The 22,821-nt window shown below is 46.0% G+C and overlaps 2 protein-coding genes across 3 annotated transcripts in view; one reads left to right on the top strand and one right to left on the bottom strand.

Annotated features, from left to right (window-relative positions):
* Positions 1-206: 206 nt before the first annotated feature.
* Positions 207-20,329, top strand: LOC144144650 (uncharacterized). Its single transcript, XM_077676176.1, has 18 exons — positions 207-434; positions 529-562; positions 621-691; positions 826-962; positions 1,053-1,148; positions 1,232-1,284; positions 3,977-4,062; positions 4,876-4,969; positions 8,123-8,228; positions 8,964-9,053; positions 11,544-11,631; positions 13,562-13,702; positions 14,590-14,729; positions 15,696-15,785; positions 15,900-16,022; positions 16,793-16,890; positions 17,052-17,176; positions 19,877-20,329. The coding sequence occupies exons 1-18, from the start codon at positions 338-340 to the stop codon at positions 20,275-20,277; spliced, it is 2,070 nt and encodes a 689-aa protein (XP_077532302.1). The 5' UTR covers positions 207-337; the 3' UTR covers positions 20,278-20,329.
* A 1,059-nt stretch (positions 20,330-21,388) lies between these two features.
* Positions 21,389-22,821, bottom strand: part of LOC144144652 (uncharacterized) — an 86,248-nt gene continuing 84,815 nt past the window's right edge. For both annotated transcript variants that reach the window (XM_077676179.1, XM_077676178.1), the window contains exon 6: positions 21,389-22,590. In XM_077676179.1, the coding sequence (XP_077532305.1) occupies positions 22,379-22,590 (212 nt within the window). In that variant the 3' untranslated portion in view covers positions 21,389-22,378. The remainder of the gene's footprint in view (positions 22,591-22,821) is intronic.

The following is a 22,821-nucleotide window of genomic DNA, read 5'->3' on the forward strand; positions in this document are numbered from 1 at the left end:
GGGGTGTTTCTAATGATTTTTAGGCGTTGTCCTTTACTACGTCAATCAAATTGTTCTTCTGGGAAAATGGGGTAGCTTACCCACTGCAGTAACCAGAAGCTGAAGCCTCGCTAGCTTCGCGAGACGAAACCGAAACTTAAAACTAGACTCTATCGAAGTGGATAGAACGCAGTGGCATCACCATCAGAATAAATAGGCTGTGCAAATCCAGTGACGTACCGAATCCAATCCGTCGCAAGTAAAACGTCCACGCTGTTTTTACGATGCCGTCAAGTGAAGTTTGATGTTACAAATCGGTGTCAGTAACAGGAGGTTCTGAGCGCAGTTCTATATCAGCATGGGCCGCAAAGCGAACTTCTCCGAGAAGCCCGGACGGCGGCGGTCTAGGAAATCTAAGATCCAACCCCCTCCGGAGTTGCCGAAGGCTCTTAAAGGTAAACACCGCTTTTGTACCCACGTGTTAGTGTTTCATCTAACTACTCGCCTCGTACGTTGCATGCACATACTTTTCGTTTTGTGTGTTTTCAGCTGAAAGACCACTCTCTAGGCGAGCCCTGAAAAGGTAACACCGTCGGCACTGGTATTGTGGAAAGCGGGCTATGAGCATTCTTCAATTCCAGGCTGAAGAAAACCCAAGGCCTTAAAAAGAAGCCAGCAAGAAATGCCCTAAACGAGAGGAAGTCTGCAGAAGGTAAGAGAAGTTTGTCAGGCTATCACTGACCATCACTAATTACCCCCTGGAAGGTAAAAAGCCGAATGATCGTGACCGCTTCGCTACTTTGCTGTCGATGTACCAACCTAGTCATACTTTTTACCCCTATTTAGAAGAGAGTGAACTTTCACCAGCACCAAAAACACAGTCATTTTCTGACGAGAACAAAAAGTGGCTCAAGCCGAAAGCACCGAAGAGACAGCTGTTGGAATCTGACGATGAAGATGACGCCCTCGACAGCGAACAAGAGGTAATGTCGGTGGGAAGAATCTCGCCTAAATGCGGAAATGTCATTGACTGCCCCTCACGTTTTACTAAGTACCTTATTTCGTACTTTCAGGATTTTGGCGAAAGCTCTGATGATGCTGCCATGGACGACGAGTTTGATGCTCAAGAGGGCAGCGATTTAGATGAAGACGAGAGTGACGATGAAGAGGTATGAATCTATTGACTTAGTTCTAGTAAGTCAGAAGACAGTTAAGATTAAGCTCACTGGTTTGTGGTTGTGTCTCGCTTCAGCTTCCCATCGAAGCTGCGTCAAGAAAACTACAGAAGAAACAGGAGGAAGATAGGTAAGTTATTTTTTGTGGCAGTTAAGCGAGTGTTCTACTCGCAGTAATTAAAGTTCAGGGCCTTTGTATCGTTCACTTTATTTCCACCTACTCTGATTTGGTATAAAAATTCAATTCGTATAATTTGCCAGACTAATGCAGAAATCTTCGTGGGAACTCGAGTCCTCTTCGAGAGCAGTTTTTAAAACAGCTTGACAAGGCCCGGTAACCCCTCGCAAAGCAGGGACTCAAAAAGGGAACCCTATAAAAATGTCAAAATACTACATGAAATAAAAAGCGTGTGATCGTACAGTTATGCAAACACTGTCATGCGGCTACAGATGAAAGTTCACTTGAATGCTTCTGCATCACTGTTAATCAACTAAGTTGTTCACAGTTAAAGCTCAAAAAAATATTTTCTCAACTGTCCGGGCTGTACATGACTATATTTATATTAAGAATAAATAATACATTGTGCAGCTTGACTGGAATGCATGGTGTTGTGGAAATTCAGTAGTAGCCAATTGTGAGCATATTGTGTAAGCACTATGTTTGTTCTGGAGGCCATATTAGTAAAAGTTTTCAGAAAATTGCAATTGGAATAAGGGGAAGTTTGAGTTGAAGAAAGGTGTTTGAGGCCAGCATTAGGGTGGGCAATTCTTTTTTTTTTTTTCTTAAAAAGAAAATAAGGTTTGTTTACTATTTGTTTTGCCTTTGGTTGCGCAGACCAATCTGTGATAGTTCACATGCGGCATAAACAAAGCTTGGTATGTTTGCATTTGTCTCTTCATACACACCTGCTTCATGTTGGCAAATAAAGCGGGGAAGCTGGGTATCCACTGTCGGAGTGCCTGCAGTTGTGAAGCCACTAGAATGGGAGCTGCCGTCTGCTATCACTTGGTGTGCAGCGCTCCTTCAGTTATCGTATCAACATGATACGTTTTAGTGCGCTGCACTTTGGTGGCTGCTACTGTGCTTTTGCGACGGCGTTGTAACGGAGCAAGCGAATACAGAAAGAAAACGGCAGAGGAAAGTACGAGGGGGAGAGGGCGGTATGCTGAGCCCACACGAGGCACTCGTTAGCGGCGACACTTGGCGAAAGTGTAAAGGGGAGGGCGGTGCATGATTCTGTAGCGTCAGCTCTCTCCTGCCTCCCCCTCACACTTTTGCCAGACGCTGCTCCTCTGGCTGATCCGAATCACGTTAGTTTGCGCCTGAATTTCAAACACAATTTGCAACAACATACTCGGCGGCAGCGACGCGCTGCGAGATAACAGCAGAGTTGCACGAGCCACTGTGCGTTTGCTGGTCACGTGATCACTTTCTGAGGCGCAGCAGATATGCACCGTGACCGAGAAGACTGCAGTTCGTGCTGCACACACATTTAGCATTGGGGAGTAACCTTCAGTGTTTTCTTTATTTTTTTTTTTTTTAGGTTTCTCTCCAGGAACTTTCATGCTACATGGCAGCTTTTCACTTGGTGATTTAGTGTAAAAAAATTTCTTCCACTACCCAAGCGAGCACGCTTTCCTCTGGGCTACAATAGTAGGATGTTTTTTTGCGGGCAAAGAGTTGGGTGTGACGGCTGTCTGGGGTGCATTGCTGTGAAGGGGATGGTTGCTAGCCTGCAGTGCAGGCTGGGGAATGGGACAAAATTGGATTGCACTTGTCAAATGGGTTTGCTATCAGGTGGGCCACAAGCGGTTAGACTCCTTATGTTGCACCAGCCCCCCCCCCCCCCCCCCCCCTCCCTCCCCCTTCCCCCAATCCCTCCTCCATGGGTGTGTAAAGAAAATGAAGGGGAAGGGTAAGAAAATGAAGAAGGATTGCATAAAGGTCAAGACAGAGCAGGAAGGGTAAATAAGAAAGCACACTGAGAATGCGTCATAAGTGCTGAAGGATCACCACACATTACCCCAACTGGCAGCTGCCCTGTTCCATACGTTTCACCTATCCTACACAACTGCCCAGCAGCAAATTGCTTGAATTTTTTTTTTCCTGTTATGTTTTATATTTCGTACATATACATGAATGATCAATCTGAAGATGATCACGCTAGGGGCGAATTAACATACAGCAGTGCTGACCCGCCGCAGTGGCTAAGGCGTTGCGCTGCTGAGCACGAGGTCGCGGGTTCGATTCCTGGCTGCGGCGGCCGCTTTTCTGATGGAGGCAAAAAGCAAAAATGCCAGTGTGTACGAGATTTCGGTGCACGTTAAGGGTCCCCAGGTGGTCAAAATTAATCCGGAGCCCTCCACTACGGCGCGCCTCATCGTCTGAGTTGCGTCGGCACGTTAAACCCCACAATCAAATCAACATACAGCAGTGCTATGTTACGGCTTCTATGAGGTTTGTATCATGCAAGAGACTGAGGGGGAAAAGGCACCGCTATCTTTATCTCCAAAGTTCTGAAATGGGCTGCTATGCAGCTTCAAAGGCCTGCTTCAAATTGATCGCAACTGTACAGACTCCACAGTCACTGCATCTTTGTGATGTCAAGTTGTGTATGTCTATGCCAATATTTGTGTTGTGTGTGGAAGTGTGAAAATTGGGATAAGATATACCAACATATTTAGAAGCATTTGGGCAAATCTTTCATCAGTGTATGTTCGCTACAGTTCTTATGCCCTCTAGTAGGTGGCTGGAAACAAGCAATTTTTGTCATGTGTGTTGCAAATGCCGGTTTTAAGGTGCCCGTGTTATTTTTATGCAGGAAACTTGCAGACGAGGAGCTGAAAACAAACATTGCTGAATCTGAGGTCTTCACACTTCCAAGTGGGCAAGAAATAGAGAAGGAGAATATCCTTTTGGGCAGTTTTTTCTCAACCTGGCTCTTGGTGACAACCATGGGATGTGGGAGCAGTTGTAGCCTTTTTTGGCAAGTTGGTGTGCTGCTACTGAAAGGAAAGGGGTGGAGGGGGCCTAAAAGTTCCTGGGATTCTGAGCTGATACCTTAGCATAGCAATGTGGTATGTTTGCATGCCCATAAAGAATTGTTTTTATTGATGGAAAGCAGGGTTCATTAAAAACTGCATATTACAAAAAGTGTAATTCCTGTCATGAAAGTTGTATGGTGTGTAATGAGTAATTTTGTCACTCTTGATGATTGCTTTAGTATTGCATAGCAGGTGTACTTATGTTAGTGAATGTAGATTAATAATTGGGGCTCACAGTGAGGCAGCCTAAAGAGCTCCATTTGAAGGTTTCAGTAATACCAATGAAGTCAAGGGTATAACAGAAGCCCGTCTGGTCGGGATGCATTTTGATGAAAAAAGACCAGGATGCCGACCACAAGTTAGTTCGAGTTTAAAAGAAAATTAACGTTTCGGCTTCCACACGGATGCCTTGGTCACAATTGTGGTGATTGTGACCGTGTGGAAGCCGAAACGTTAATTTTCTCTTAAACTCGAACTAACTTGTGGTCGGCATCCGGGTCTTTTTTCTTCAAAATTACCAATGAGTGCAACATTGCATGTTCTCACTGCTTGTTTGGCACACTTACGGCAGTCTTACTTACAGAAGTGAGCGGGAAACATGCAAACTTGTGCCTTGTTTTCTGTGTGGTAAAAGGGGCCAAACAAGGCTTGTGGCGGATTCCTTAGCTGGATCCACAGGCCGAACCTCCGGACTTGGCCATTATCAGCGAGAGGATAAAAGACATCACGTACGTCCTTAATGACTTCGCAAGCAGAAGAGAACCTGGAAGGTAAGCTCTGGCAAGCTTGGATTGCTTTATTTCTGCAAGGGAGTTTGGCAGTTCAGTGAAAATGTTTAAGCATGAATTGTAGGAGAACGTGGAAGGTAAGCTCTTTCGACCTTTGAGTGCTTTATTTCTGCAGGGTAGTTATGGCAGTTCAATAAAAAAGTTTAAGCATGAATTATAGGAAAATCGACTGTCATAAAATATTCCAAGTTTGGTGTCGTAGGTAAAGTGATCTCGTGGCATCCATGACAACCACGCTTTCATCAGCCTTGTCAATGCCCTTGGCATCACAAGAATGTCTAGAGCTAGGGAATTAGTCCTTTTTTCAGCTGGTTATCGTCCTATGTGCAAACCTTTGTGGAGGCTAAAGCATTTTGACATCCAGGCGGCTCTGATGGTGTGTGACATGAAGTAGGGGCCCTGTGGTTACTAACCTCACAAAGCAAGGAAAGCACACAGTATAGCTACCAGGTAGGTGCAAAAACGATTAGTGAAAATCGTAGGTCACGGCCGCTGTGTCCGTAATAGGTGCAGGTTTTGCAGCTTTTCCAGAGGTAAGTGGCCTAAAAGGCCCTGCATTTTCTTACGTGTGTGACTTTTGTCCATCATTGCATAGGGCAGGTTACCATAACTTTGGGTCTATAGACCGCGTGATCCGTAACTTGCATCCCGAAATGGACAGCCACCTATTTAATTCGGCAAGAGCAAGACATAATGTGTGAGCTAGAAAATGTGATGCCTGGAATGAGATGCTTGTGTGCACAAGAGCCTGTATCAGTGCAGGCGAATGATGCTTCCCACTTATGTTGAATTCCATTGGCAGTCCAGGAGCAGTCGCCGAGCTCTGCCGCAGAGTGCACTGCTCCGTCGAAGAGCAGGTGCTCCGAAACTGCCTTTGGAGTGCACATGCTCCCGCCGGAGCAACTGCTGAAGCATGGTGGGAGTTTTCCGGCAGTCTTTACGTCGGGCCCTTCCAAAATGTCGGCTTCCCTGCAAGCGTTTTCTTGCGGGGTCTCAACTAAAGTCCCTTTATTGGATTTTTTTTGCTGATGAAGGGACTGTATTAGCCTCAACAGCTTCCAACGGCGCCCGTGACGAAAGTTTCATCAGCCTTTTCACAGGCAGGAAAAAAGAAAGGCCGAAAACGCATTTATGGGCTGGGCGTCGTTTGAAGTTGGGCTGGGCGTCGTTTGAGAAGCTCAGAGTAAAATATGCTTTGAGATGAGGTTGAGGGCAATGGATCAACGAAGGTAGGCAGCTAAGGTTTCTAGGTACCTATACTTGAAAAGCGTGGACACGCAGTGGTTAAGAAAGACGAGAAGGCTAACGATGAAATACGGAAAGAACAGTGGGGAATCCAAAACAGCCAAGGTAACCAAAAAAGAGGCAAGGCAGATTGAAACGAATAAATGGAGGGACAAAATGCAAGCTAAAACGTCGTTAGAGATGTGCAGGGCTGAGAAGATGAACATCAGAAAGGAAAATTTCTACGATAATTCCCAGGGCAGTGCTTTGCTTTTTGATGCTAGAGCAGGTTGCCTGCGAACTAAGAGTTTTGTGAGGAAGTATTCACAAAATGATGGGGTATGCGTGGTCTGCGGAAAAGAAACAGAAACTATGCGGCACATAGTGTTAGAATGTGAGGGTATCCATCCAAATCTACATGAAGGGAATATTGGGCTTTTAGAAGCCCTAGGATTTAAGGGTATCAGAGAGGAAGTTAACTTCAAGGCTGTCGAGGGGACGAAAAGAAGATTAGAATGCTGGTGGACGAAAAGCAGAGGGGAATATTGCCTAGGACAGTTACCACCTGTAAGAGGGAAAGAAAGTATTTTGGGTCTAATAAGCTTTAGTGCCTGCCCTAAGCAGCGCTAGTATTAAACCAAGGGTGTAAAACATGGTTATATTAGTCCTTTTTGGTAAGATGACATGTCATCAACCCGCTTCAAAGGGGAAACCAATAGGAATCATCAATCATCATCATCATCTTCATGTCCACCTGGTCGTCGCCACTGGATTCCGAGTTCCAGCTGTTGCTCTCACTTTCATTAACTAGCAAGCATGAATGCAACATGGTGTGCAGCGTTCTTTTTCCTATTGTTACTGTGGCCGTTGTGCGTATTTGCGTTAGTGGGTGCCATGGCAATTCGAAAAGAGAAGTAGACTGGAAGAAGACGGCGACAACGTCACGAGAGATCAGTCCCCCGCAAGTTCCGCTGACTCCGCTGATTTTGGGGGAGCAACTTTTCTTGCTCCGTGGAGTGATCTTGGCTGCAACGGTGCTCTCAATCTGCCGTCGGAACAGGGTTTGGTTGCTCCCCTTCTGCCATTGGAAGATGTCTGCTCCAGACGGAGGGAAAAAGTTGCTCCAAAAGGGTACCGGATCTGCCATTGGAATTCAACATTAGTCAACTCCTGCCCTGCTCAAAAAACTTGCACTATGTTAGGACTCTGCTTGACAGCTGAATTGCAAGGCTGGTAACCCCTAGTAGCCACAAGGATAAGTGCAGCAGCTCCAGTTTATTGTAGCATGCTGTTTTTAGTGCAGGGACCACATGAAAACTTTGGCAAATAATTGAAGTTGTTGCTTTTAATGTGCCGGAAGAGCGTAGGTGTTAGCATAGATCAGTGCAGTCATTGGCACAGATGCTAGGTTTATTGGCGGAGATTAGTAAGAGTTGTTTTCCATTCTTTGCACCCTGGGTTTCCTTCATCAGAGAGCTTGTGTTTGTGCCACAGCATCTGACATTACCATGTTCCTGCCCACTTTGAGCTGCTGCACTGCTTGTTCTTGTGGCCCAGGCAGTGGGTGCCTGGGGGGGTGGGCTGTGTGCACTCCTCTTTTGTTGCCAAAGATGCCGGCATGAGTGGTTACACATTTACTGTGCTCTTGGCCATTCTGTACAAATTGAAATGTTCCCGTTATGCTTGGCTGTAAGGCAGGACTGCTGTTCAAGATGAAACTTGCCGTATCAAATAATCAGAGGTTGCCGTGGGAGAAGTTTGAACTTCCACGCCCAGGACACTGCTTTTCTGTGGAGCTGGGGCTCACAACTTGCAAGTGCAAAAAAATTATCACTGCTGGTATCGATGTACCACGTGTTGTATTTTGATGGTAAACTTAAACTTCCTGGTGGTCATGTGTGTTGTGTGCAGGTCACGTGCCGAATATCTGGACATCCTGAAACAGGACTTGTGCGAGTACTACAGCTACAATGAATTCCTGATGCAGAAGTTCATGGACCTCTTCTCACCTGCTGAGGTATCGGCACCAGCCTAGTTGTTGGGCTGTGCTAGGGTGGAGATTTAAGTGAGCTGGCTAGGCAGGTTGGAAGGGAAGAACACAACACTTCCAGTAGAAGAAAGCGATGTGGTTTTTGTGCCTACCAACTTGGGCCATCAGTGTGGGCACTTCTTTCTTCCAGCATGCTGAACAGTGTTGGAAAGAGTGCCCAAACTGTACCTTCAATGTGTATTGAAGACCTGAAGGTCTGCTTAGTTGAAAAACGGTTTAATAAATTACGAGCAATTTTTCCTCTCCCGATAGAGCATGAAGGTTTTTTGGTGCACAACCTGTTATGTTTGATGAATGGTATTTACCTTATCATCAGGATGTGCACTGTTGTGGCATTACTCGTTAGTTACAGAATGGTTAAGCAACATGATGATTATGATAACTTCATGAAAGTACCTGCTTGCTAATACACTGTCTTCTCAAGTTAAACTTTACACTTTAGCTTTACGGGTTTTTGCCAAATTCAGTGAACTAAGTGTCCATGCAGATAGAAGTTCATGGAACTGAATGTCTTTAAAATGAGCACACTTTCTGATATGCTGAACCAACACTTACTCTGTTGTCAGAAATGCAACTATCGAAGATAAGCTCCTAATAAAACAAATTTTCACCTGTACTTCAAGTTTGTGTTAACCAAAGTGGCGTATTTGAATTTTAGAGAAGCCTTTCATATAAAATCTATTTCTTGCCCTTTTTTCACAGCTCATAGAGTTCTTGGAAGCAAACGAAGTCAACCGACCAGTGACAATCCGGGCCAACTCATTAAAGACAAGACGGCGGGACTTGGCCCAAGTAAGATGAGCTCTTAGCTCAGAAAGATTTCTTATGCCATTCTGCATTATCAAACATTTCTCACTTACGGGCTACAAATTCTAGCCAGACAACTTCAGAAGAAAGCTGCATAAAGTCATAGGTACACAAGAGGAGGATAGAAAATCAGACGAGTTGGCCAAGTTTCATTGCCACTAATATAGAGCGGTGAGACAGGAAAAGAGAAAAAAAAAAGCACTCACGACAAAAGGACATTAAACTTCTGCATGAAGTTTATTGTAAATAGTCAACTACTTCAGCAACTGTATATTAAAGGGACACTGAAGTGAATTTGTCAAGCTCCCGTTTTTGCTTGCACTGTGTAGACTGGCTCAAATTAACACACTATTCATCGTTTATCCGGTTGACAAATCGGTAATTATTTTACAAAGCGCGAAAGAAGAAAAACTATTATGCGCGGTTTGCGGCGGCCGCACCAACTAAAGGCTGTGACGTCAGGAGGGGGGGGCACTGTGATTGGACGATGCCCAAGGTTAGCAATCAAAAGTTTCGGTTTCGGTTTCGGTTCTGTAAAACAACATGCTTGACATCTGATGGCGTTGTTGGATGGGCATTCTCGATTTCTCAATTATCGCCGTACCGCGCTTCTGCCATGTTGTCGGCTGTCAAATGTCTAAGATAAACCTCCCAGGGCGGCTTGGAATCGTAGAAATCACTAGACGAGGCCTACGCAGTGGATGAACGCCCTCCGCGTCACCGCAGACTCTTAAATGCCATGCGCTTTTCCCGCATTATCGGAGCTTGCCTCACTCATGTCTGTTCGTAAAAAGCTAGTTCGCACCAGGCCAAGGGTGTGCTGATTCAGGCCTGGGCCCACTGCCCGCAAGCAGTCGGTGCTTGTGGCAACAGCATGCCACCGAGAACTCGCTAGCGCGTCATTGTCAGTATGCGCGCGTTCTGCGATCTCGCTCGTGGAGCAGTGAACGTTACGGCCCAAAAATGGTGAACTCAGTTCAGAAAACATCGGCCGCATACGAAAAAATGAACCTACAAAAAAAAAAATACTTGTACCCTCGGGGATTCGAACTTGCGACTTTCAAAACAAATTCCAGCGCCTCAGACCGCTAGGCCACGAGCCGGCGCTGGTCGGTTTGGATATATAAGGTTTATAATTTATGACCAGTTTACACTTTTATTTATTTTAAGCATTTTAAGTACTTTATGTGACTATTTGTTGTATATCACTCCTGCAGTAAGTGTCCCCCAAACTTCCACAATATCTCACGTCTAGCAATTGCATTTCTTTGACAGAAAAGCGTTCGCAGATGTGCGGTCGTGCTGCTGACCGCTGTGCTTGTTTACCCAGCGCAAAAAGTGCTTCCTGCTCCCTAGTTTTGCGCTGTACGGTAAAAGTTTCAGGTGATTTTATTTTCTTAGTACCTATATTGACTTCGCTGACTCTTCTCCCGCCTTCAATTGGCCTTAGATTTTCCTACTAGCGTAAAGTCAGCGAAGCGTCGCATGTGCACTTGTGCAGCGCTTGTGTGGAGCGACCCGAACTCTGAGTTTGACACAGTGTACAAACTAACAAAGTAAGGAAAGGCACATTCTTTCATTCACAAAGGTGTTGTGGCTTAGTTTCAATTGAGCGAGCGAATAGCGACGACCCGTCGGCGGCCGGCGGACGAAACGCTGGGCCGACTGACTCGATCGGTAGGTCGGCTGGTCGGCGAACCGTGCAGTAGCGCAGCCATTTTCCAGCTCATCTCCTGCTGACGTCACACGAAAACGCCACAGAAAATGGGCGAGCGTAAAGAGAGGAGGACAGCATTTTCGAATTGATTTTTCTACTAAATAAATTCGCGTAAACGCGGCCAGAGTGGTCGAAACAATGCCTACGGACTCCGAACTACAATTTGCGCTAGTAATCCCGCAATGTTTACAAATCACTTCAGTGTCCCTTTAACGAGCTCTTAGCATACAGTAGGAAATTTGGTGAATCCAAGTCACATGGCGAAACTTCTTGCCTCGTGTCATTACCGCACTTTCTCAGTCGTATTTGGTGCAACTTGATCGTAGAGTTTTAAATGCAGAGCATTTCAGTAACTCACGATGTCACCCGCGTTGACGTCCGTAGTCGTAGTCCGCACCCCTCCCCCTACACTATATAAAAAAAAATACTATCCGGCGCCTGGTTTCGATCCCTCGACCGTGCGGGCGGAACGCAATGTACATGGTGTTTTACCCACTGCGCCACAAAGCCGACACAGAATGGGAGGCTACGAACGCGCCTTATATCCTTGACTCATTCAAACTACGTCAAGAAGCTGCTGATACAACGCATTCACTACCACCAACTCCCCAAACACTAAACGTTAACGCAATACACCCACCCCCTATGCGACGCATTTACTCGAGTCCCCCTCGCGGGGAAATGGGCCCAATTTTTGTTGCTCTTTGTGTGTAACTTAGGTGCAGGAAGCTGACCTAATGGTGTTGTGTCCTTTGCAGGCTCTCATCAACCGTGGGGTTAACCTGGACCCCATTGGGAAGTGGTCCAAGGTTGGCCTCATTGTCTACAACTCCCAGGTTCCTGTAGGTGGGTAACTTTTCTTGTTGTTACATTTATCAGTGGCAGCTTTTTCTCGCTTCATTTCAATTTATTGTTCTTGAAGTGTACCGTATTTACTCGCATAATGATCGCACTCGCGTAATGATCGCACCCCTGAAGTTTGTCGTCGAAATTCGATTTTTTTTATTTCCCGCGCAATGACCGCACCCCAAACTTGCTGGAGCGATAGGTTGTACATGTGTCAAGTATAGCCAAGTCCCGTCCCGTCTTCTTTTTTTTTTCTCTGCGCTCGTTTCGCCACTTTTTTTTTCTGTCCCGTCTGTGTGCACAGTTCGAAGTTTCAAAATGAGAGGTCGTGGTTGAATGAGAAATAATTAATAAAAATGTCTGTGTGCTGTTCATGTGATGCGTGCGTTTATTACAAATTTAAGCTATATTTACCCTTTATTTTTAATTATGTTCATAACACCTACCGTTAAATTATTGACCTGCAACTTGTTGCGTTTCCTGTGGTCGGCTATTTGTCGCGAAAAATTTACCCCGCGTAATGATCGCACCCCTAAATTTGCATCAATTTTTTGGAAAAACAGTGCGATCATTACGCAAGTAAATACGGTAGTTCGTTGCGTAATGTGACTACCAAAGGTAATCCGTAGATGGGGAATCTGAACCTCCTCCTTATACTGCCAAGGAAAATATAAAACACAGAAGCACAATTAAAATGTTTAAATGATATTTAAACGAAAACTAAATGATCAAAAAATCAAAGCCCCCATGTTCAAAAAGACTGTTAAAGCACAAAGCTCTCTCCAACCTGAGCCAAAGTCAAAGTCCAAGGTTGGAATGGCGCAATTGGATAGATGTCGTCTTCATAAAGTAAGGGGCCCAGGTGAAATCTAGGCCCGGAGAAGCGGTCTCTTTCTTTCTTCTTTCCCTTTCCCTTGAAATGCTTGATGTGCCTTTGCTTATCATCATCATCGTTTTATGAGACCGATTGCGTAAAGTTGGCTTTCCTTCAGTGCATTGTGGTGACAGGACGGTCGCCGTCAGTGAAGCATAAGAAGCTTCGCAATATGGTGGGAGTCACTCGTATATGTGGAGAGATGCCTTCAAACAGTTGTCAGACATTGCGAGGAACTTTTTCTTTTTAGCATCTCTTTTATTTGCGATAGCTTTGAGGTACCATGCCAAATCGTCATTCTGATGGCGGCCACGTTACTGGCTGTGTGGGATGTTGTAGCTTGCAGCGGGTCAAAATTTCATTAGTTTCCTACTTCGCTAGCTGTGCTGTTTGTTGAGAACTAGTTGCCAGTAATGTCCTCGGCAAGGTTGAATATAGCAAAAAAAAATTTCAATTGCAATTTTTATATTTAATGGTAGCAGCCTTGGCTGAGCAGTGGCATGCATGGGGACTTGAGAGGAATGGATTCAAAGGAAATGGGGATGAAGTTTTTTCATAACCTGCTCCTTGAAATGTGTTTTAATTGTTGCTTCAATCTTTTATCCCAGTTGGGTGAATTATCGAGAGAGTGGTCATATTTTGTGGGAAGCAGAAATGAAATTGCTGCAGGAGATGTAAAGACCTGTAAATGAAGCTTTCAGTATCAAAAATGAAAAAGTAAGGAATCTTGCCTGGGGTGCAGCTGGTCTTTTTTTTCTTAATATTTTCTGAGGTGCACGTAAGGAAGCAAAGGAAAGGGGAACGTTGAAATAAAACCCCCTCCTCCAAAGAAAGTGAAAAAAAAAATGGAGATTTGGTTGCCAAGAGCACAATGTGATGGGGTGTTCCCATTTGGTTTACATTTGCTTGTATGAGTGAACCCTGTGTTAATTAGAGATGCAAATCGATTCCAATTCTGAACTGACATTGACTGAATCCTAAAGTATGTAACGTGGCTGTAGTTCTGTCCCAGTAGGTCCTTCCAAGTGCTCACTGTTTCTCCCTCTCAACTCCCAGGGGCCACACCGGAGTACTTGGCCGGCCACTATGTGCTCCAGGGGGCGGCCTCCATGCTGCCCGTCATGGCACTCGCTCCGCAGGAGAACGAGCGCATCTTGGACATGTGCGCCGCCCCGGGGGGGAAAACCACCCACATCGGTAGGGGTGGGAAAACCCTCTGACGTTGGCTGTTGTAGTGCTGGGCTTATAATGAGCATTTGGCAATTCTCACGCTAGTGCAGGGGGCATTGACTGTCAACATTTTTTGCGAGTTTATGCAACTTGGACAACAGGAGCACTGCATGAGGAACGAGATAGCAACCAGAGAGGGACAATAAGTCGTAATGGCAGGCCAAAAACTAGGCATGGGAATGCGATCAGAACATTCAGGGCCAGGAGGAGACTGGGATGGCGCGCAAATGACTTAGGCCTAACCTTTGTCTCGGAACATGCCTAACCAGAGAATATGATGGTGTTGGAGCCAAGAGCATAGCTGTATACAAATGAGGAGGGGACCAAACATGAGAGGGAACATCTTTGACAGAACTGGGCCTGATCAGATGAAAATATTTCAGCGAGTTGCTGTAATTAAAATGGTGCAGCATTTTTAAGCTCCTTCAGTTTTTTGGCAGGGTTTTCCTATAGTTTATTGGAGACTGCAGTTATGTGCTGATGGAAATTTCAGTCCTTCTGTATGAGTATTGTGTGCGAATGTGAGTGCTGTGAGTATTGGGGCTGTGTGAGTGTTTGAACTCGTTTGAACTCGCATGAAATGAAAGATCTCAAACTGGATGCTGTCTTTTTCTCGCAATGGGTCATTTAAGGCTTTCACATTTAAAAAAAGCCTGTGTGTCACTGTTTCAACATCCATCATGGGTGTTTAGATGGTCTGAGTTAACCTGCAGCCTCCTGCTATGGCATTCCTCTTAATCCAGATGCAGCTTTGGCCGGCAAAACGGCAGTGAAGGTTTCTAACTTGCGTTTTAAAGTGGTCATGCGCGCAGTTGCGGCTTGAGGACCCGAATGACTGTTCTCTCTCCCTTCAGCTGCCATCATGAAGAACACAGGGGTCCTTTTTGCTAACGAGCTGCACAAGGAGCGGTGCAAGGCCATTGTGGGCAACCTGCACAGGCTGGGCGTCAACAACACCGTTGTCTGCTCCTACGATGGCCGCAAGTTCCCCGAGGTAAGCCTGAATAAATTATGTCGCGTGTGCGCCTAGCAGGTAACTTAGCCAAGGGCATTTTTTTACTTGCCTGTTTCAAGATTTCAGTGAAATGTTGCTTGCAGAAATGGGGAGGTAACATGGATTTGTTGTTACGGCTCCTGCATTAGAGACGCCTGCAATTAGGCCGAACAAGTGCGAGGCATAGTGGGATCAGGAAGCTGCAGGGGGGAATCCCTAAGCATGTTCTTGTGATGTGAGATGGCGAAAGCGTTACTTGTGGCATTGTGTGTGGACAAGTTTTCTGCCAATGTTGAAGCTAGGCCTGCAGTGAAGGGTAGCAACTGGCGGACCACCAGGGTAGCTGCGGCGAGTCAGAGACTGCAGTAGAAGTCGGAGAAGACGATCAGTTCAGTGGAGAGATTAAATACGAAAATTCTGTGTCAAAGAGTGGACTCCGGCATTGCTAGACAGGAATGGTGGGAGGAACGAGAGAGGGGCCTCCATCCTGCAGTGGGCACAAATGGGATGATGATGATAATGGTGGGGGTGCGAGGCAGACCTGTTTTAACAGTTCGTTGTCACTTTGTTTGTCGGGAATAATGTCAGTCGGTTACCAAAGGCATTATGTAGAAGCAGCGCAACCTCTGCAGCTGTAACCAACAGGAAATGTGTGCTCAGATGGTTGAATAAGAGAAAAGTCTGCAAGAGTGGCACTTTCGCCACCTTGCGATGCAAGAAATTATAGGTTTTCTTTTTTGCACACCACATCTCCTAAAAGTCTCTATTGTCGGCATATATTGGTTTCGGTGTCACTCCAGGGTACCTTCTAAATGTAATTAAAGGAAGCTATGGCTCATTTTTGCGCTTTCAATGTGTAATGGTTTTTCAAATAGCTAATTGGCCATCCTAGGGCTCAGATATTGGAAGAAGCCCTCAAAAGAAGAAAGAAGCTGTGTAACTCACAGGAGACTAATACGATTGCAGGTTGCTAAGGGATTTGACAGAGTGCTGCTAGATGCACCATGCAGTGGTACCGGTGTGGTGTCCAAAGATCCCGCCGTCAAAACAAACAAGGTGAGCTCAGTGTGCCCTAATGCTGCACAACCACGTTCTTGGTACAAGTACCAGGTCCTTTACCCATCTGGCTGGAGACAAGGTGATTTATTCCAACTGCTCATTTGTTTTCAGGAGGAGAGAGACATTCTTCGATGTTCCCAGCTCCAAAAGCAGCTCATACTGGCGGCCATTGACTGTGCCGATTGCAGTGACAACAAGCCGGGGTACATTGTGTACAGCACGTGCTCAGTCATGGTCAGTGGACTGGCCCAACTTTTAGAGCGCAGCTCACGTGTGCATGTTTGGGCATTTGGCACACTGTTGGCGTAACCGAAGGAACGAATGAGCAAATGCAGAGCGCAGCTGATAAACAAGCGAAAATGGAAGTGATAGTAGAGAAAGTGGGAGGGGCAAAACGGGAAAAGGCACAGTGGGAACGGGAAGGGGAAAGCAGGGGAGAAGAGCGGTGAATGTGGAGTGGCTAATTGATGGCACTAGTGCCCTCCTTTTTGACTTGTTCATTCCCAGAGCCAACCGCTTAACCAAGGTCGTAAACATAGTTTCAAGGAGAGCATGGGCAGCATAGGGAGGCCAGGAGGTGTTTGCCATTATGGTAATGCAGAGTGTGAAAGTGGACCAGCATGCCGTGAAGGATTTGTCGCTGTTGCGCTGGCACATCAGCGCTGCAGAATTTGTTGCACCGTGGGCGGGTGGGAGGGGTGCAGGAATTTGCCAGTTCAACAGGGCGCTTCATGATGGCCCATTTCAATTTTCAATGTGGTTGTAGGCTGATTGGGAGCCAGTACCCTCGCAATAAAATTCACCGTCATGGCAGTGAAATATTCACATTGCAAAGAAGTGTAGTTGTCGCCCAATTTTTTCTGACTTTGCAACTTCTGGTGTTTGTTCAGAGGAGATGCAGTGGAGTTGTGCTGCATTTGCAACCGAGTTTGCCCCCAAGCTGGGCTCGGCAAGTCTATGTAAATATGATATTTCTCGTAATGTCTTCTGCTTTGGGTTTTCAGCCAGAGGAAAACGAATGGGTCATCGATTACGCCTTGAAGAAGAGAAATGTCAAGTTGGTGCCAACTGGGCTGGACTTTGGCCGAGAGGGCCTCACCAGGTTAGTGGAACCCTAAAAAGCTGCAATTGTAAGGGTTGTTTTGACCACTGAGCTGTTTTTTTGTTTTTTTTCCCTCCTAGTTTTGCAGTGTTTTCAGATAGCTTTTGTGCGTAAGGTCGGGTAATAGGCTGCAGTGTAACGCTCACTCTGTTGGGCGCCAGGTACCGTGAGCATCGGTTCCATCCATCGCTGAACAAGGCGCGCCGCTTCTACCCTCATGCCCACAACATGGAAGGGTTTTTTGTGGCCAAGCTGAAGAAGTTCTCCAACACCATTCCCCTCTCAAGTGAGTCCCTTGCTCATACGTTCCAAGCTGGATAACACTCGAGTGCTCACTTGAGCGAAGCTTGATATAGCTGATGTTTGAGCTTCTTGAATTTCAGCTGGATTTGCTGCTTCTAACTGCACTGTGCCCTGGTGTATGGCGAGTTTGTTCTCGTAACAAAGACTTGCATTGGTGTAGCTGGGGTGAAAAGGTTCTACTTAATGAAATGTGGTTTGTGCTTTACAAATATACGTGAAGTGCCCCACTGTTCGTTCTTTTGCATGAATTGAAATCTTGAAATGCCTCTACTGAGGTGCCGGTTTTCCTGTTAACGTTTAAATTTTATAATTCGACAATTGGGAAAAGTCACTTGCTGATGGGTAACCATGTCAACTTGCATCTTTGCAAATTTGTTTGCTCTAATCACCTTTGATTGAACAGCCATAGCAGAAGACCCACACAATTTTGTTTTATATCTTGGTATTTGTATTTGATAGTGGTTGCTGGATAATTACACAACCAGCACTTCAAAATTTTGTGCATCAAGCAGGCCTAGCTGTGCCTGCCTCCCCCCTCATACAACTATTATGCTAACTGGCATGTATGCAATCTAGAATAAAAGCTGGCGGACCGCGAGAATGGGAGTTTGAGAAAACTTTATCACCTCCTGGAAGTTCAGTTAACTTTTGGTGTGTAAGTGGTTTTTCACTTTCCAGTTGTTGCACTGAGGAGCATAGAAGAGGACGTGAGGATTGGTGTGGGGAGGTGGGTTAAGGGTTGAACATTCTCAAGGCACAGTCCTCTCTCTCTACCCCATGCACACTCTGTAGCTTCCCTTGTTCAAAAAACTTCCTGAATAAGTAACTGCTCTTGCAGGGCACGAACATTGCTCTTGAGTGTACAAAGCCCTAACTTCATTACTGTGTGACCTACAGCCCAGTGACATGTTTAACTTGCGACCGAGGCAGTCTTCCACAATGCACTTCATATATCTCCATGGATAATTTTAATTTCATTCCAACAGAAACTAGGATAATAGTACAGCACACTTATCATGAAGACTTGGTTATAGTGAATACATGTGGTACGGGGGTCATGGAATGCATTAAAGGCCAACTGCACTCAAAATTTCGACTTCTTGAAAACCCTATTTCCGTATAATCTGCTTAAAAAGAAAGCAACATGCAAAATACAACAGCTGAAATACGCACGTGGACGCCGCAAGCGGCCAGCAAAAATCGGCGATTTTGAAACCGAAACCGAGGAGAGCGCGGCCATTGCAGTGACGTTGCGGCCGTCCAGCGAGCGGCCGGACGGTCACCAGTTCGGGAGAATGTCTGCGCGCAAGCTCTACGCGCGCACGGGGCAGCACAGCTCGACCGGTTCTCCCGCTGCGTGGCTGGCCAGAGGAAAAAGCCACCGTCGGCTGGAACGTCACAGGCGCGTCATGGCTGTTTACGCAATCCGCCGGCAGGTGCAGAGTGGTCTGCGGCGGAGCCTTTTTAAACGCTTCTGACTGATTAACGAGGCGTTTCACGGGGCTACCACTTGTGTCTCAGCTTATTTGGGGGTACTTACTACGCATTAAAAACAAATTTAGCCGAGGTGAAATTTGAGTGCAGTTGGCCTTTAAAGCAATGAGGCAGTGGCATCACGTCAGGTAGAACGAACGTGTACACTAACACAACTCGGTTGCAGTGTATGCCCAAGCATGGTACGCAGCCCTCCCAACTGATTTGAATGGGGATGTGCCAACTAGCAGTAGACATTGCCAGAGGAAGAACTGTGCAAGAAAGATTGTCACCCTCATGAGTTCCTGCAACACTTTTGTGCCGATTCTTGCCATTGGCCACTGGTAATACTGCTTTGATAGAATTAAGCCTGTGTTATCCCAGCTGTGCAGTTGACTGAACATGTCCTGTCTAAACTTGGCGGCTCTGATCAACAAAGGCAGTCTCCAAGGGGTGAAACTGCTAGCAGGCTGCCTTCTTGTCTACAAGGTGGTGCTGTACAAATCCGCAGGCGGGAAAGAATGGTACCTACTGTAAAGCCGGAGATGCACACATGCATGGCTGCCCAGTGGGGGAGAGCTTCGTCTTTTAAGTCCAGCCATGAAAGAGGAACTAAAAATCAAAAGGTTGGAACTAACGTTGGAAACACACAAAAATATTTTTTTTTCAGACTTGGACGGTCTCGAAACTCGTTGCGTTTCATGTGTTGATATGCATTTTGCAGCCACACGTGCAGTGGTGTTCACCTGTCACCGCTGCGGTGCTTTTCCTGTCATTGTATTGCTGTACTGAGAAGGCTCTGATGACTTCAGCTTTGCCAAAATAAGCACGCCCCACTGGTCAATTTGTAATAACCACTAGCTTTGTTTGTGTTGACTTTAGAGGTCTTGCTATAAAGATTGCGCTTATCATGAGGCATGGATATAGTCGAACAAATTCAGCCTGAAAGTCAAGATCATTGTATGTAGGCTTGTCCGCAGATGGATGTTCGGAACCAAACGAAGCTTTGGTATTTTATTTATGCCTTCCCTCGGAGCCTACTCCACTGCTCGGCTACACTCTCGCAGTGGTTTGTCAGCACCTGGGCCCAATCTTTCTGCTGCCCCGTGGTCCGATTTTGTGGCAAACCTGTGTACTGTCTCCTTATAGACCATGTCGCGCCGAAGCTGCTGTGTTCTGTGTGTGAGCTCCTCAATGTGTTCACTTGCAGCCATCAGTGAAGAGAAGGAGCAGGAAAAGGACAAGCCTACTGCCAAGAATGCCGCCAGTGACACACCAGAGTCTGAGCCGCCAAAGAAGAAAGCCCGGGCTGACAAGGCCTCTAAGCCTACCATAGCCACGCAGCCCCCGTCAACTTCTGCAGCCGAGGGCAGCAAGGATAAGAAGAAGCGGAAGAAGAAGAAAAAGAAGAAGAAGAAGCTGCAGCAGCCACAGGCAGGCAAGGAGAAGGCTGGGCACAGTCCTGGAAAGCTCGGAAAGAAGGGCCCCAGCGGAGAGCCCAAGAAAGCAGCAGGAACAGCGCAGTCAAAGAAGGGCGCTTTCCAAAAGAAAGATGTTCTGGGAAAGAAAGTTCGGAAACCCAAGAGGAAAAAGTTTTCCGCTCCGGAATGAGCAGGGCCAATCGAAGAGAAGGAAATAAAGAGATGCTTGTGGCACTTTTTAAGTTTGGTGGTTGTGATTTGATAGGATTGCAGCATCCCTGCAGTGGGTGAGGGAAGGGTTAGCGGAGCAAATTTCAATTGTGATCCTTCAACCTGTGCGATATTTTGCTTTGTGTTCAAATTATGGAAGCTCACACTTATAGCAACAATGATGGAGCAAAGGTCGTTGCGGCAATAAAGAAGAAGCAAAGCGGCTGCAATCGTGGGCATAACCCTTCCTGATGGTCATAAACGGTGCGTACAGCTTCACTACCTTCAAGTCTTACGTGTGAGTGTGAACTTCATTTTTTTATTATTATTATTTTTTTTTTTGTAACCACCAATTCACTGCATACTTTGGATTAGGGGAACAGTGTGAGGCTTAATTTTTTCCAAGTTAAAGGAAACGATTTGAAGCTCCCACTTTTGCCTCTGAGAAAGCAGTGCTTGCTTACCCATTTTTTAAATGTTAAGGAAACATCTTCCAGTGTTACTCGCCTAAAAGACACATTACCTTATGAACGCTGCCATAGTGTGTGGTGGATTCAAGCTGCGTTAACGGGAGATTCAATGACAGCATGCTCGTAATATGTTCGTATTGGGCTTAACAGCAATTAGGTTGGATACAATAAGCGACCCAGTAAGCGGAATGCTTCGCTTGGTTCTATAAGTCAACTGCAAATTATATGTTGCTGTAAGTTGCAGTGGAGGAGGTGGTGCCAAACTTCAATTGAGAGCTGTTTGGTTGAGCCATGCAAATGCTTGTTTGAAGAGATTCCTACAGAAAAGGGTACTCCATTTGAACGCCTAACCACTTAATTTATGGAATCCAACATTGTGTGGCAAATAGTTAGCGTCTGTTAGCAATGCTGCTTTGTGACATTGATAGAATGCACATTTTGTCAGCGAATGTGCCCGATATGCGAGTTTTTTTTTTTTTTTTTGATGGAAGTAGACTGTTGTGTTATAGCTCCCTAGAATTAAAGTAAGCTAGTGTACTCGTGTTTTAATTTCCTACATAAAGTTTGACATTGGAAGCAGAAAGTTTTGCTACAATTTTGAGAGAACAGAGAAGGCAGGCATGTTACAACAACGTGTTTATTACTTTATTCATACAAAGAATATTTACACGTAATCCTGAAAAAAGGAACACACAAACGTGCAACGCAACCTATAGAACAATAAATCACTCCTGAAGTTCCCTCTCATGCACATTTGTGCTTTACTGGAAGCTGGGCTACACTAGTGGAAAGTCAAAGATGATGCTCAGTGAATGGCGGTGACTCGTCTCCTGCGGTAGGGTCCAATCTTAGCACAAAAGTTTCGAAAAGTTGAAGCCTGGTTAGAGCATTTGGAAGCTTGTCACAGTGAAGAACCACATTAAAAAAGATGTCAACCTAAGGTATGGCAACGAGCGAGAGACTGGATTAGGAAATGAGTGCACGAAATTAGTTGCATGGCAGTCACATTTTGCCTCTTTTTTTTCCCTTCACATCTATGAAAAGCAGCTTGATACATGAAATTACAGGAAGTATTAGCGCACGAACATTAAAAATTGTGCTGAAGGAGCTTGCCTGCCTGCTTTCATTTAAGTTATCTATTTGAAACGAGCATACTTCACACTAAGCAGTATGTTTCGTCAGTAAACCTTGCTCTTTGAGTTGTCATACACTCAGTCTTGTAACAAGTGACATCCCGTGTAAAACTGGCGTCTTTGCCTTGCCTCAAGTATAAAAATCATCTGCCATGAGACCTGATGGAGGTGCGTGCATGTGCCACCCAGGCACATGTATTTTTTGCGTGTCTAGCGCAGCTGGAGGCATCGGAATGCAGACAGACGTTGCAGGAGTAGGCAAAACCAACTAGCTGACTAGTTCGACAACCAGCCATGCTTCCCTTAGCCTGCAGGCAAGCCAGCGCACCGCTCACGTTGCGCTTAAATAAACCTGTTGAAGCTCACACTCGAAGACTGTGCGGAAAGGGCTCGGGAGGTGTGTGCAGATTCACGGCCGAGGGAGGTGTGGGAGGGGAGGGGGGTTGCCATGGAAGACTGTGGATGCATCGCTGGTCATTCACGGAAGGTAGGAGCCACGCGTGAGGTCGTCTGGTTCGGGCAACTTGCAGACGCCACGGGCGTTTCCAGTCGCGGCGAAGCAGACGGCTGCGTCGGGGCAGGCACACGACTGAATGCAGCCGTGGCCCAGGGATGTCTTGGACTGCGGGCACGCAGGGCGGCCAGCCATGGCCGGAGCGGCAGCCTGTGTCGCCGGAGCCTGTTGGGCCTCTGCACGGAGCACGTGTGCATATTTAGGCGTGTGTTATGGGCCGACATGCATAGTGTGTAGTGCCCTTGTTTTTGATGGCATTGTGAAATTCTTATCCTCTTTGCATCGCTAGGCTTGTGGTTGTGTTGCTTACTCATAGCATCAACGTGAGTAGTAAGATACGCGCACAATTCTGAAAAATTCGGAGTATATATGGAATTGGATACAGGCTGCACATTTTTTATGTTGCA

Source organism: Haemaphysalis longicornis, unplaced genomic scaffold, assembly GCF_048455015.1.
Source record: "Haemaphysalis longicornis isolate Haplotype H1 unplaced genomic scaffold, Haemaphysalis longicornis Haplotype H1 scaffold_7, whole genome shotgun sequence".
NCBI lineage: Eukaryota > Metazoa > Arthropoda > Arachnida > Ixodida > Ixodidae > Haemaphysalis > Haemaphysalis longicornis.